This window comes from Cnephaeus nilssonii (assembly GCF_951640355.1).
Source record: "Cnephaeus nilssonii genome assembly, chromosome: X".
Lineage (NCBI taxonomy): Eukaryota > Metazoa > Chordata > Mammalia > Chiroptera > Vespertilionidae > Cnephaeus > Cnephaeus nilssonii.
In genome coordinates, this window is record NC_137071.1 from 106,024,250 (window position 1) to 106,039,927 (window position 15,678).

The following is a 15,678-nucleotide window of genomic DNA, read 5'->3' on the forward strand; positions in this document are numbered from 1 at the left end:
GGGTCCAGGTGAGGCCACGCGCCCCTGGGTCCGGGTGAGGCTGGGTCCCAGGCCCGGGTGAGGTCGCGCCTCTGGGTCCAGGAGAGGCCACGCGCCCCTGAGTCCGGGTGAGGCTGGGTCCCGGGCCCGGGTGAGGCCGTGCGCCCCTGGGTCCGGGAGAGGCCATGCGCCCCTGGGTCTGGATGAGGCTGGGTCCCTGGCCTGGGTGAGGCCGCACGCCCCCGGGGTCGGGTGAGGCCGCGCGCCCCCAGGACCGGGTGAGGCCGCACGCCCCCGGGTCTGGGTGAGGCTGCGCGCCCCTGGGTCCGGGAGAGGCCACGCGCCCCTGGGTCCGGGTGTAGCTGGATCCCGGGTCCGGGTGAGGCCGTGCGCCCCTGGATCCAGGTGAGGCTGGGTCCCGGGTCCAGGTGAAGCTGCGCGCACCTGGGTCCAGGTGAGGCCATGCGCCCCTGAGTCTGGGTGAAGCCGTGCCCCTGGGTCCGGGAGAGACCAAACCAGAGGGAGTCGGACCTGCATTACCACCATTTGTCTACCATCCAGAGCTGAAAAGTCAGTGCTGACATGTACACATAAGGAACTGGTGGACATTGAAATTGGGTCTCAAAAGAACTGTTGGTCCAGAAAGAAACTCACTACAGACTGATTCATTTGCCTGTCAGCATAACTATTATTGCTCGTCTCACATTCGGTTCTTATATTTCTAGTAACACATGATCTCACTCATCTAGGGGAAATGATGAATAACATAGACTGATGAACAAGAACAGACCCAGAAACAAGGAGGCATCGATCGGACTGTTGGGCCTCAGAGGGAGGGTAGAGGAGGGTGGGGTAGGGGGGAGAGATCAACCAAAGGACTTGTGTGCATGCATACAAGCCTAACCAATGGTTAAGTTCAACAGGGGGTTGGGGCATCTGTGGGGAGGGGTGTGGGATGGGAATGGGGGGATGAGGACAAATATGTGACACCTTAATCAATAAAGAAATTTTTTTTAAAAAGACTTAAAGAGATTTTCACCACTTTTAAGAGAGAGTTTACACAGAAAGCCTTTCTCAAGGAAACCGGATGACTATTGGCAGCCCTCACCTGACCACAAGGAAGACCGGCCTTAGGATGAAACTGTCACTACAAACAACATAGTAGTGAGAACCATGTGGGTCCTTAGCATCATAATGGAGCAGAGGATCAAACTGGTCAGGCCTGTGCTACCTCTAGACTTTCCCATTAAATAGCTGATAAACCTCCTCATTGTTTAAGCCAGTTTGAACTGGGAAAACTGATTGGAAGCCTAGAACATCTTAACTGATACAAAGGCCCTTAAAATGACCCCTATCTACCTGTCTGGCTTTTCTATAATCACTCCCCTCTACATCCTCTCTGCCACACCCGAAATAGACTACTCACCATTTCCCAAACTGCCTGCAATTTTTTCTTTACCTATGCCTTTTCTTAAGCTGACCTTTCAGCTGAAACTTTCCCCCTAGCCTTCCTTCCTCTATATGTACCTGTTCAACCTTTCTATTATCCAAAGTCCCATTTTAAATGATGATTCTCTTTGAAGCTTCTCCTAGAATGTACCCTACCTTCTCCTCCCTTTTCTGAGTTTCTTCACTGAATTCCCATTGCATTAGTTGTGCCTTCCTCTTCTAGCACTGAGGGAAGCCTTGCCTTGCATTAGAATCATTTGTATACTAGACCACTCTCCCTTACTAGATCTTAAGGCCTGGAGGGCAAGGACAATTTTCATTCATTTTATCCCCCAAGCACCTAGCACAGAGTCTGAGTCCCAGAAAGGTCCTATAATTGTCTCCTGAATTGAACAGCAACAATGATGAATGTGGTTGCTCCTTTCAATCTATGTGATCCCAGACAATTGTTTTCTTGATGGCTCTGTGACCTTCTAAAGAATTTATGTCTTGCCCTAATTAGTTTGGCTCAGTGGGTAGAGTGTCGGCCTGTGGAATGAAGGGTCCTGGGTTCGATTCCAGTCAAGGGCATGTACCTTGGTTGCGGGCTCGATCCCTAGTAGGGGTCGTGCAGAGGGCAGCTGATTGATGTTTCTCTTTCATCGATGTTTCTAACTCTCTATCCCTCTTTCATCCTCTCTTGTAAAAATCAATAAAAATATATTCTAAAAAAAATTTATGTCTCCAAATTTACAAGTATCACATGTAAATATATTTTTATACTGGGAAGGGCAAAATCAACTGAAGGTGACATCTTTCCCTGGGCTCCAACCAAAGGCCAGGTGGCCCCTTGTTGAGTTTGTTTAATGGCATCTGAATAACTAGAATAAGGGTTCCAACAGCCAACAGAATGTATTCGGAAAGGTGACTTGGAAGGGCCGGGCTTCAGGAACAGCCAGACTGAGGAGGAACCAAACAATTTTAAGAAAGGGGTGGTTTGAACACTGACCCTGTCATCAAATCCCGGTTTGAATACTGGTTATGTTCCAGATTGTCACCTTGGACAAGTTCTCTATACTTTTTGGGGCTCAGCTCCCTCATCTAAGGAAATGGAGGCAGTCATAGTACCTACCTCAAGGGGTTGTTGTGAACTAGGAATAAAGCAATGTGTGCAAAGTGCCTATCTATAGTATGCACTCAATAAAGATGTAGCTGCCATTAAAAACAAGGAAGCCTGGGGACTGAAGGATCCCAGGTTCGATTCCCAGTCAGGGCACATGCCTGGATTTTGGGCTAGATCCCCAGTAGGGGGCGTGCAGGAGGCAGCCGATCAATGATTCTCTCTCATCATTGATGTTTCTATTGCTCTCTCCCTCTCCCTCTCTGAAATCAATAAAAATATATTTAAAAAGAAACAAGGAAGATGAGGAAGAGGGGGGGAAGGGGGAAAATGGGAGATATCTGTAATACTATCCTATGTAATAAAAGGCTAATATGCAAATCAACCGAACAGCAGCACGACCGGTCGCTATGATGCGCACTGACCACCAGGGGGCAGATGCTCAATGCAGGAGCTGCCTCCTGGTGGTCAGTGTGCCAGAAGCGGGGCTCACAGCTGGCAAGTGCAGCAGCGGTGGTGGGAGCCTCTCCAGCCTCCGCAGCAGCGCTAAGGATGTCTGTCAGTTGGACATCCCCTGAGGGTTCCCAGACTGCAAGAGGGTGCAGGCCGGCCTGAGGGAACCCCCCCCCCACACACACACACCAAGTGCACAAATTTCGTGCACTGGGCCTCTAGTCAACAATGAAAATATATTTTTAAATGGAAAATAAATAAAATTACTGTCAAAACAAACTAACTAAAATGGAAGATGACATTCATAAGCTAGGTGGGAAAAGGAGTATAAAGTAGGGGTAGTGGAAACAGTTTAGAGGGAACAAAATATCTTAGAGCAGACTTTTTTATATAGCTCTGACTCTTAGTATGTTTCAGCATAACTAATTAATTCCAACCAGGAAATGGAAGCCAGGAGTCTAAATGGAATACAAACTAACAAATAATTCAAACTGCATTACAGATGAATAACACAACCACACTGAAAGGGATGGATATGAAAATAACTAATAAGGCTTATGACAAAAAGATCTGTCAGCAAATACTAGACTCTAGTTAGTAAATCTGTTATAGGCATATGTAACTACTTTATGATACTAGGGTGAAAAAATAATAGAGCCACATTCTTGCTGTCCAACAAAAAGGTTTTAAAATAAAGGAAAGGGGACAGCTAGTAAGAATCTTGTGGTATAAAGTGGAAAATCAGTATGTTCATTTTCATATGTATACAGATAGACAGATACAGAAATAGATATAGGTGTGTATGTACATGGGTTGATTATATTTCCTCGCTCTATCCCAGTGATGGTGAACCTATGACACGCGTGTCAGCACTGACACGCGTAGCCATTTCTGATGACACGCAGCCGCTGAGGCGGCCACATGCCGAGGATGAAACATTTGCTGCTCCTGAGGATGAAACATTTGCGAAATAATGTTTTTTCCTCAAAGTGACACACTACCCGAGTTATGCTGTTTTTTGGCGAAGTTTGACACACCAAGCTCAAAAGGTTGCCATCACTGCTCTATCCACTGGAAGGACATAGCAGCAAATACCCCAATAATAAGCACACATAGCTACTAGATCCTGGTTTCTAATACCATTCTTAAGTACAGGAACCAAGGCTCCTTGGAGTCATGGTTATTTACAGACCAGAGCAGGGCAAATACAAGGTGAACCTGTAATATCTTGTGGTGTCAGGAAATAGGGAAGCACTTGAAAAAGGGTGGAGGCATGACACAGGAGTTATGGGAAGATGTGAGGAAAGTGTTCCAAAGAAAGTCATGCACAATATAACTGAGCCTCTAATCTATGTTCAGAGCCCTCAACTATTGTCATAATGAAAAATAGAAAAAATGTTAGGAAAGAAGTTCTACTGAAAAACTACCATGTTTGAAAGTCACTTCAGTCATAAATCATAATGAGAAAGCTCATTATGAAGTATACCCATGTTGTGTAAAGAGAAAACTTGAAACTTAATTTGGCAGTTTTTATCAGTTAGTGCTTGAAGTTACAAATAATTATGAAAAACCATTAAAAAATCATTACTCTTTCAAGTGGTTTGAAGTATCTATAAAATTCACATTTTAAAATGGCAAAGAGCACATACAATCCTTCATGCCAGAAAGATATTTTGTCTGAAGCTGCCCACAGGATCATAAAAATAAGCCAGCAGAAAAATTTGAACATCGCATTGGAGGAATTTTGTAATTATCTTTGAAAATGCTTCCTAATGCCAGAGCAAGACAGTTTACATTCTTAACAATTATCTGTGACCTCAAAAGTTGTTTAATGTACAAGTCATTTGGAATTATTACCTTCAAAGAGCTTAATATTTTCCTCTATGCTATCAGTGTATTAGTTTCCACACAAAAGCTGGGAACTAAAGGTTAAGTGGCAATGAAATAAGAGGGCAGGTTCTGGAATAAGATTTCCTGGGTTCAAATTCTTCACCTGCCACTTCTGTGATTCTGGGCAAATTATGCAGCCTCTCTTGCCCTGATTTCTCTCATGTGTAAAATTGGGATGATTAAAAAAATAAACTTCACTGGGGTTATCATAAAAATTGGAACGTGCTTAGTAGTTACATTATATATGGTAATAAAGCAATAAATATTGGCTATTATTAATAAGGGTTTCTTTGCTCAACCTGAAAAACATACGTTTTGCTTCTAATTGTAAGTAATTCAGATATAATTTCAAAATATTTTATTTGCTTTTTAACTTTTTATCATCTATCCAACAAATGGTTATTGAGCACTATAATTTGCCAGACACTCTTGTAGGTGCTGGGAATATAGCAGTAAACAAAACTGGCAAGGTCTTGCACTCATGGAGCTGGTGGTTTACTAGGGGAGAAATAAAGGAAAAGACAATAAGGGGATAAATAAAGGAAAAGACCAATTTGTCAGGTGCTTGTAAGGGAACAGCTCTGCCATGGACATCTCCACACAGGCTACACAGACAAGGTCAACTGCAGTCTGACCCAAGTTTCAGAGGAATGCCCTGTGACCTTCCCAGGAACATGGCAAGATAAGCAGCCTTGTGAGGAACTTCCATTTGTCATCCACCTCCCAATCTTGTAGGGGCTGCCATGGATCAGTTTCTCACCTGCCTCCCTGGTGCCTGTAAGGCACAAGACTTTCAACCTTGCCTCCCCACTTCAAATATAAAATCATTTAGCTGGAATACGGAACCAGTTCCTTCCCAACAGGACAACCCACCACTTGTGTCATCTGTCCTTTCTGGTTTGGGGTCATCCTGTGGGACTGAGGATGAGGGAAGCTGACATCAGGATCTTGCTTATACTAAGTAATAAACTATCTGTATTCACTTGGGCTGTTTCCTTCCCAGCATAATCTATGACAAATCCAACCTAGCAGCTGTAGTAGTTGTCATTTAGGGACTGCTTGATCACTTGACAGTGCTAAAAACCATGAGGAAACTAAAATAGAGGTAATGTAATGGGGAGTGACTTTGAGGCAGTTAAGAGAGGGAGATCAGGGAAAGGTTCACCAGGGTGATATGTGAGCCAGCCACGGGAACCTGGGGGGATGGAGTGATAGGCAGACAGAACAGCAATTACAGAGACCCTAAGGCAAAGGTGAGATGGTTGGCAGGTTTGAGGCACTGAAAGAACAGCAGTGTGCTTGAAGTGAGCAAGGCAGAGAAGGATAAATGAAGTTAGACAGGTGAGCTAGTTTACAAATGGGCCAAAGGACAGATTGAGTTTTCAAGTGTTAGGCAGGCAAGTGATACAATCTGAAATATATTTTTCTAAGGTAATCATCCAAAAAGAGAAAAGAAAAAGATTATAGTGTCAACAATACAAAACTTAAAACAAAAACAACAAAATCCTTAACTGCAGTGTGGGGGCAAGAGGGGAAGCAGGAGAGCAGTTGGGAGGCTCCAGAAGCAGTGCCAGTGCTCTCACTAAGGTGATGGCACACAGAAGGGGAGTGATTCTGGAGCTTGCTCAGCATGCTTGCGGTACAGTGGCAGCCAAGGTGCTTGAGGCATTGAGGTGGGAAAGAGTACATTATTTGCCATTGTAAGGACTTTGGTTTTCATTCCAAATATGGGAGCCACAGGAAGGATTTGAGCCAAAGAGTGATTCATTCTGACTAATGTTTTAGTTAGGATCACTTTGGCTGCTGTGTTAAGACTGTGAGTGTGTCAGGGAGAAGGGGGGCAGAACTAGAGATCTGGTGAGAGGCTACCGCAATAATCCAAAGAAATGCTGGCCAATTTATCATGGTAGCCTTCCCTCCACTAATTTGATCACTGAACCTCTAAAATGATCTCTTCTGTGAAACGTGCTGTGAATAAAAATAATGTATATAAAGCACTTAGCACAGTGTCTGACACACATTAAAAGTATTTCAAATAGTGGTTACTATTGGTATTGTCAATTTTATTCCTGAACCCCTGCACCTACTTGCAGAACGGCTTAGAGGTACTTATGTCTTTAAAAATGCAAAGAAAATCTTTTCACTCCTTACTTTATTTTTATTTCAATTTTATTAAATTTATTTTCATAAATGGTTTCTTTTTAAATTTTTATTGAATTTATTGGGGTGACATGGGTTAGTAAAATTATATATATCATCTGTACATTGCATTGTGTGCCCACCACCCAAAGTGAAGTCTCCTTCTGTCACCATATATTTGGCCCCCTTTACCCTTTACTACCCTGCCTTTCCCTCTGGTGATCACCATACTGTTGTCTATGAGTTTTTATTTGTGTTTGTTCATTGTTGCTTTCAGTTTTATATCCCACATATGAGTGAAATCATATGGTTCTTGACCTTTACCATCTGGCTTATTTCACTTAGCATGAGTCTAATGGTCATATCACCCTGAACGTGCCCAATCTCCTCACTCCCTACATTAAAAGTCTCTGTGTCTTCCCATCGTGGAATGTAAAAGATCCATACTCCTTGTTACGGCCTACCAGGTTGACCATGGTCTGGCCCTGGCCTTCCTCTCCAATCTCAAGCCCTACCACTTTCCTTAACTGCAGACAAATTGGCCTTCCTTCTCTCCTTCCAACATCTCAGATGACTTGTCATGTCAAAAAGTAATAAAAGGAGCCACTTTAAAATGGAGCTGGGGCTGCCATCCCAGAGGAACTGCCTTGCATGTCTTATCCTCAAACCTTTGGAATGTTAAAACAGGGCAAAATAACCTTTGGACTGGGCATAAAGCAACCTTGTGTCCCAAAGAACTGTTTGCAAAAATAAGCAGAAAGCAGATATGACTATCGGGCCAATGGCTACCAGACTCAAAATTTGAAACATTGTTTAGAATTAACATCACTATGTTTATGTTGTCTCTTGATATAATTGTTCCTCTTCCCTTTCTCATAAACATCCACTGTCTTTGTATCCTAATTGGAACAGTATTTGGGTTTCTGCCTGCATCAGTGCTTCCCAAATAGCTATGCTTTGATCTCAAATAAATACTTGTTTCTCACTTTGAACTGCTTTTTATTTTTAGGTTAACAGTCACCATCTCAGCACCTTTGGTATTTGCTATTCCTACTACAAGGAATTGTCTACACCTAGCCCTTCATGTGGCTGGTTTCTTTTCCATTCAGTTGAAGCTCAAGCAAGACCTTTCCTATCCACCTAACATATGGTGCCTACTCCTCCTCCTACCCCCATCCTGTTACATTGCTGTTTTAGGTTCTGCACAGCCTGCCACTATTTGAAATTATCTTGTTTACTATCCCTTTGCCCAAATAGAATGAAATCTTCATGAAACCACCTTTCCTGTCTTCCCCAGTACCTGGCCCACAAAGGATGCTCAGTGTGTTTCTAGAATCTCAAATGTAGGAAAGGACATTAAATGATTAGCTTCCCAAGCTAATTAATTAGAGCAGTAGCCAGATTATCTATAAATCCTTTATACATGAAATTAAAATGGGTACCTACCTATATTTATAGGTATGGTACACATATAATATTCTAAGCATTCACAGTACAAGAAAACACGATGGGTTCAATACATATGAATTTTCCAGGTCACTACCTCTTCTTTAATCACCAACATTCCTTTGTATAGTAACATTCCTAAAACAGATCCCAAGCTTCCCTATCTCTTATAATCAAGCAAATTTCATTTTCCTTTCCTTATGAGCATCCCTTATTATACAGGGTTGTAATGAAAGTATAGCCCTTAGGGATTACTGAGGTGTGACATTTATGACCATTTGCTCCTATACTAAATGAAAAAAATGGCCCCAAGAGGCTACAACTTTTTTCATTTTAATATATTTTTCTACCTTTGACAGACAGTTCTGAAAATGACTGCTTTCTTGTCAGCATCTCCCTTCCCCCATCTTATAAAGGGACTATATTATGTTGAAAACTGGTTAAACAAATAAAATTATTAGAGTTGTATGCCCAAAAATCAGGTTAAGGAAGGTCTGAGGAACATGCTTTTTAAATATATATATATATTATTGATTTTTTTTTTTACAGAGATGAAGGGAGAGGGATAGAGAGTTAGAAACATCGATGAGAGAGAAACATCGATCAGCTGCCTCCTACACATCCCTTACTGGGGATGTGCCCGCAACCAAGGTACATGCCCTTGACCAAAATCTAACCTGGGACCTTTCAGTCCACAGGCCGACAATCTATCCACTGAGCCAAACCGGTTAGGGCAGGAACATTCTTATTAGAAAAGTACATGAGCTTTAGGTGGTTCCTTCCTAGCTGTTAGCTAGATTTCTTGTTGAGTTTGCCAACCAGCTAAAACATTACTTAACCAGAAACTAAAGAGCTTAGGTGAATCAGGAGAAACAGTTCAGCTTCTTCATGATACTGTAGCAGGAATCAGACAGATTTTGGTTTAAATCTCTGCCTCTTACTAGCTGTGCACCTAACATCTCAAAACATTCATTTTTGAAGTAGCAACTAATGTTTATGAAACACTTGGTATGTCCCAGGCCACTGTCCTATTTTACCTGTGTTATCTAATCTAATTAATTCTCACAATAAGTCTGTGAAGGAGACAACATTATCCCCATTAGTCAGTGGAGTAAACCAGTTCCAAAGTTAAGTAACCCAATGTCACATAGCTATATAAGCCATGGTCAGGACAGTCTAAAAACCAAGCACTTAGATATTCATTATTTCAACAATTTGAGTTTCTACTATCTTTGAGAGACTAGGTAAACCATTCATTAGTGAACAAGACATACAAATTCTTGCCTTCCTTATGGAGCTTACATTTTAAGATGTGGAGGGAGGGAGACAGTGAGCAATAAATACAAATGTAAATTATACAGTATGTTATTAGGTTACCACTCAAAATTGCCAATACCCAATTACTTTAACCTACAAATATGATAATTTCATATGGTTCAACCTAATAAAGATGGTGAGTGCAATTGAAAAGAGATTGGGTAAGGAAGATTAGCAATGGGAGGAAGATTACAGCTGTAAATCACCTCAGTGAGGTGACATATTGAGACAGGGGTGGGGGGGAAGAATCAGGAGTTATACTGGATACTACACTCACATGTGGTAACACTGACCTCAACTTCATAGGGTTATGAAGATCAAATGAGAACAAAAATGAAAAAGTTTTGTTAACTAGAAAGTTCTAGGGCTATAACAAATTATTAAAGTTCCCTACTTTGCTGCTGGGAGTTGCAGCAAACTTTTTAAGCCATAAATATAGCTAGATGGCTTAAAGTTGCTAGTTCATACCTTACCTGGAACAGAGAAGCAATTAAGAGGTGTCTTTTTTTAAAAAACAAATGACTTTTCTTCCTGCTCCCAGAAAGCAAAAGGTTTTGTTGTTATTCTTTAGTCAATAAAGTATTATCTACACAAAGAAGGTAATCGTACATGTCTGAAAACAAATTGTTGTGATGCAGATGAGAATGCAATCTAAACAATTTCCAAAAGAATTCCAAGAGAAAGTCATATCATTTTAGCACAGTAAAATGTAGTAAGGTATACCATTTGTATAAAAGTTAATGTCTCTGAAGTGGGTAAGAATTTCGCCAGTTCCACTTATCCATTCTACCAGATAATCATTATTCGCCATGCTTGGTAAAGATTACAATTAAACTAGTTACTAAAACTTGACAAGGAAAAGGAAACCAAAAGAAAACTATACTAGGTTAATTTGTAGAGAAATTATAGGTATGCATAGTTTCTTTTAAAGAGACAGCCTTTATTTTAAGGATTTTTACACTGATGAATTCAAAAAATGGTAATGTTATTCTGGAATTTATTGATTTGTATTTAAAAGGAACTGTTGACAAAGATTCACCGAAAATAATGTGAACAAGTGTGAAAATACAGTTAATAATACTGAAACACTACTTAAAGAATTCCAGGACATTTGGTTTATCTGATATAACAATATCTCTTAAGTGCTGTCTTAGATACAAAACCTGACTGCTTTTTACTTTTCTAAACACACAGTGGTATAATTAACAATATTCAATCACTTCTGTACTTTCCTGAATATATAAAAATTAAAATACCAATTAAAAATTAATATATCTTCTCTTTAAATGTTTCTTACAGATACAATTTCAATATTTTCATTCAATAGTGGTGTGGTTTAAGAGATTTTTCATTCACAAGTCAAATAACAATTCACCCAAAGGAAACTGATAGTCTTTAGGCTCATAGTGCAAATAAAGAGTTCAGGAATGCAGCAACTGACATTTCTAAATTACAAAACAGATAAAATTCTTATAAGATACATGCAATAAGCTCTACTAAGCAGCTGGCCACAGAACTAGAACATTAGATAACTTTACTGGTGATTTCAATAGGACTCCAGATGTTTCCAAACTCAACTTGAACTCTCATCTTAGGCTTTGTATTTTGCTTTTCCAGTTTCACTTATAACACAAACATGCTAAAAAATAAAAATCCAGAAATTCACATTAGAAAAGTGTGTTCTAAAGTGAAAGGCAAGAACAGCAATTTGCATACATTATAAGAATAGTATTATGCTACAGGCTTTTTTACTAAACAAACAGAGGTTTATGTAGTCTTCCTAATCTTCCTCATTTATGCTCATAAATTCATTCTCAAGACTCCTGCCTCCAAAGTAGGAGGCGGGTATTTGAAGGAGAGTGAATTAAAAGCCTTAAACTAGTTCATTTACTTCTTACTTATGAGCGCATCTATCATCTGAAATAATAATGGGATAGTTAGTGTATATTAAAGCTGTTCAACTATTTCAGCCAGAAAGAAGTGTCACCCTAGCCTGGCCAAGTTCCAGCTCTAAGGACGTCTTTACTTGACTTCAGCTTTATGTGACTAATGGGAACCATCAGTCTGTTCAAATTATGAGGTGCTGGAAAGAGAAAACAATTCTCTTTCGTAAATTTTTATATGGGTTCTGAAAAATGATAGTGAGAAAAAGAAGTTTTACTTACGTTCAAATCCCTGAAGTATTCATTATAGTCAAGGGCATATCCTACAACGAACTTGTCTGGAATTTCAAATCCAACAACTAAAAGGAATCATAATTCATCATTTAGATACAGAAAACATCACTTTAAAAAAAATTTTTTTTAATTTTACTTATTTGAGAGAGGGAGGGAGGGAGGGGGAGGGAGGGAGAGAGGGAAAGACAGGGAGGGAGAGAAAAACAGAGAAACATCCAGCCATTGTTCCATTGTTCCACTTATTTATGCATTCATTGGTTAACCGCTGTATGTGCCCTAACTATGGATTAAACCCGCAAACTTGGAGCATCAGGATGACACATCAATCAACTGAGCTACCCAGCAAGGGCCAGATTTCAAATCAAATGTGCCTTCTCTACAAATATTCTCTAATGTAACTCTAAACCACCCTATCCTATATAATAAAAGGCTAATATGCAAATCAACTAAATGGCAGAATGACCAGTTGCTATGACACGCACTGACCACCAGGGGACAGACGCTCAACACAGGAGCTGCCTCCTGGTGGTCAGTGCACTCCCACTGGGGGAGCACCGCTCAGCCAGAAGCCAGGCTCACAGCTGGCAAGTGCAGCAGCGGTGGCGAGAGCCTCTCCCGCCTCCGCGGCAGCACTAAGAATGTCCGAATGATGGCTTAGGCCCGCTCCCCACAAGGATATCCCCCGAGGGCACAGGCCGGGCTGAGGGACCACCCGCCCCCCTGAGTGCATGAATTTTGTGCACTGGGCCTCTAGTTTCATTTATAAAATTAGTTGGGTTAAAGATGCCTAAATGATTGACAATAAGTAATTCACTTACAGTCTGGTCTATATCCAACACTTCGAGGGGTCCTTTTTACCAGCAAGCTGTTAATTTAAAAATGTGACATGTGACATATATAGACACTATAGAGCATTACAAAAGAGAACATTAATGTTATGAAACATGGTTTCATCTGAAATTAGCATACCATGGTCAGTTTTAACATACCCAAAGAAAGACTATGAAACAGAGAGCTAAATAAATCACAAGGATCACTGGGCAGGGGCAGCAATGAGTTCACGCTACAGACGAGGCCTCTGATTGATCTCCACCTGGAACATGACAGACTGTTCTGAGAGCTGCACCCCAACTACCCACGCACCCATCGAAGGACAGCTAATCAGGAAGATAAACGGGTGGGGAGTGCCAATGAGCAAAGAAAAGATAAGTGCTCTTAGTCCAGAATCCCTAGAAATACAATCCCTAAGCCACAAAGAGTGTAGGAGTGGTGAGCATCACCTTTCAAGACTTTTAATAGTTTGCTTACAAAGAGGAACTTTAGGTTAAAAAGTAACTAGCATGCTAAAGGAGGTAGTATTTATCTTTGAGAGCAAAAACTGCACGTAGGATGAGTCAACTCGAACAAAAGCTAATTTTGTAACTAAAGTGCTTCGTGCTGAAATTTTCAGCCATTAAAAAAAGCGGTAGATGGTACTTTGAAAGCCTTGTTGTGTGTTAAAGGAAGTCCCAATAAAACTTATGACTTCATGCCTTCCTAGATAAATATATTTAAAGAGCTGGAGAGGACCTAAAGTGATTCTCAACCTTAGCTGCACCTGAGAACTTAAAAAAAGAAGAAGAAAAAAAACCCTCAACTATCCAAGCCACACCCCTGACCAATGACATCAGAATTATTGGGGATGGGACACAGACATAGGTTGTGTTTTGTTTGTATGTTTGTTTTTAACTCTCAGGTAATTTCAATGTGCAGCTGAATGATAATCACTAGCCTAAGCCTTAGCCTCCAAGGGATCATCTATTCAAGTCCTTCATGATTCTCTTCCAGTCATTAAATAGAGGATATGTTTGGACTCAATTTCCATATAGAAATTAAAAAAAAAGTCATTCACAGCAAAACCCATCCCTCTAACTGCACTTACTCAGGAACACTCCAGAAATGGTATCAGCAAACTCAGTGCCAGCTATACTAAGAGTTCAGTGGAACTTGGCACTTCATATGCCTATAGATCTGAACGTTTAATGAAGCTCCATCTGTAAGGCATGATTGTAGTTTGTTTTTTAAGCAATTTCCATGCTTTAAATGGATAACCACTCCAGAGAAGATACTGAGTCAATAAGCAAATGAAAAGAATCTCAAGATCATTAGTCATAAGAGAAATGCACATTTATAAAGGATACTGAGTTTGAGATTACATTACTTTTTAAAGATAAAAGGGCCGTTGAGAACATTTACCCTAACACAGGAGCAATTCCTTAATCCTCTTTCAAATGAAGAAAATTTCCTATGACAAAATGTTATAATATATATACCTTGCGACCTTGACCATCTTCGGATTATGCTGCTTCACCAAGGAAAGCAAGGTTTGCATTGTTTTGCCAGTGTCAATTATATCCTTTAAAAAAAGACATTTAAATGGTAAATAAAACCATCATAACTTTAAATTCAGTCATTCTATAAACACAACATACCCAAACTTCATGTATAATTGGAACAATGCCAATATTTTCAGTGCAGTAATTCTCGCCACAATTCATACACTAGATATTCTAGAATCTGTAAATAACCTGGCTCTCAGCAAGCAGTAGGAATGCCAGTCCTCAGGACTGGATTTTGTAGGCACCAAGAGGTCAATGAAACTAATTATATATATGTACATGCATGTTTTATTAGAAAATTATGCTGCTGCCCTCCATTATAAAAAGTATTTCAGGTTCTGATTGACGTTTCTCAGTCTCTGGATCTGTTCTTGTTCATCAGTCTATGCCGTTCATTATATTCCACAAATGAGTGAGATCATGTGATATTTATCTTTCTCTGCCTGGCTTATTTCACTTAGCATAATGCTATCTCCATCCATGTTGTTGCAAATGGTAGGAACTCCTTTTTTACTGCAGCATAGTATTCCATTGTGTAGATGTACCACAGTTTTTTAATCCACTCATCTGCTGATGGGCATTTAGGCTGTTTCCAAATCTTAGCTATTTTTTTTCATAAATTCAAGATTGGGAGGCTCTAACTCTCAGATGCATACTTTCAGAAACTCTGCTTTATACCATCTTAAAAATATCCACATTAATAAAGTTTTACTATGTAAAAAGTCTTTATGTGAAAGTGAATCTTAGTAAGTTAATCAAAAGTAGGGCATTATTCAAAACAAGCCCATCTCTAATTGGGAAAATATTTATTTATTTATTTATTTATTTATTATTTTAAATATATTTTTATTGATTTCAGAGAGAAAGGGAGAGGAGAGATAGAAACATCAATGATGAGAGAGAATCATTAATTGGCTGCCTCCTGAACACCACCACAGGGGATTGAGCCCCTACCCCGGGCATGTGCTCTTGACCATAATCAAACCTGGGACCTTTCAGTCTGCAAGCTGATGCTCTATCTACTGAGCCAAACTGCCTAGGGCTATTATTTTTAAATCCTCATCTGATGATATGTTTCCATTGATTTTTAGAGAGAGGGACAGAGAAAAATATTGAAAAATCTATGTGAGAGAAATACATCAATTGGTTGCCTCCTGCATGTGCCCCTACCAGGCCCTGGGTAAGGGAGAAGCCTGCAACCAAGGTACGTGGCCCTTGACCAAAATCGAACCCACGACCCTTCAATCTGCAGGTCGACACTATCCACTGAGCCAAACTGGCTAGGGCTGGGAAAATATTTCTTAAACCATACCTTAATACTCTTCAATGAAAATACTCTTTACAAATGGTA

At 40.3% G+C, this 15,678-nt stretch overlaps 1 protein-coding gene across 1 annotated transcript in view; it reads right to left on the reverse strand.

The window, feature by feature from the left end:
* Positions 1–10,751: 10,751 nt before the first annotated feature.
* Positions 10,752–15,678, reverse strand: part of HPRT1 (hypoxanthine phosphoribosyltransferase 1) — a 37,631-nt gene continuing 32,704 nt past the window's right edge. Inside the window, exons 6-9 of the mRNA XM_079765443.1 lie at positions 14,262–14,344; positions 12,768–12,814; positions 11,938–12,014; positions 10,752–11,411 (exon numbers count right to left, since the gene is read on the reverse strand). Of these exons, the coding sequence (XP_079621569.1) occupies positions 11,364–11,411; positions 11,938–12,014; positions 12,768–12,814; positions 14,262–14,344 (255 nt within the window). The 3' untranslated portion in view covers positions 10,752–11,363. The remainder of the gene's footprint in view (positions 11,412–11,937; positions 12,015–12,767; positions 12,815–14,261; positions 14,345–15,678) is intronic.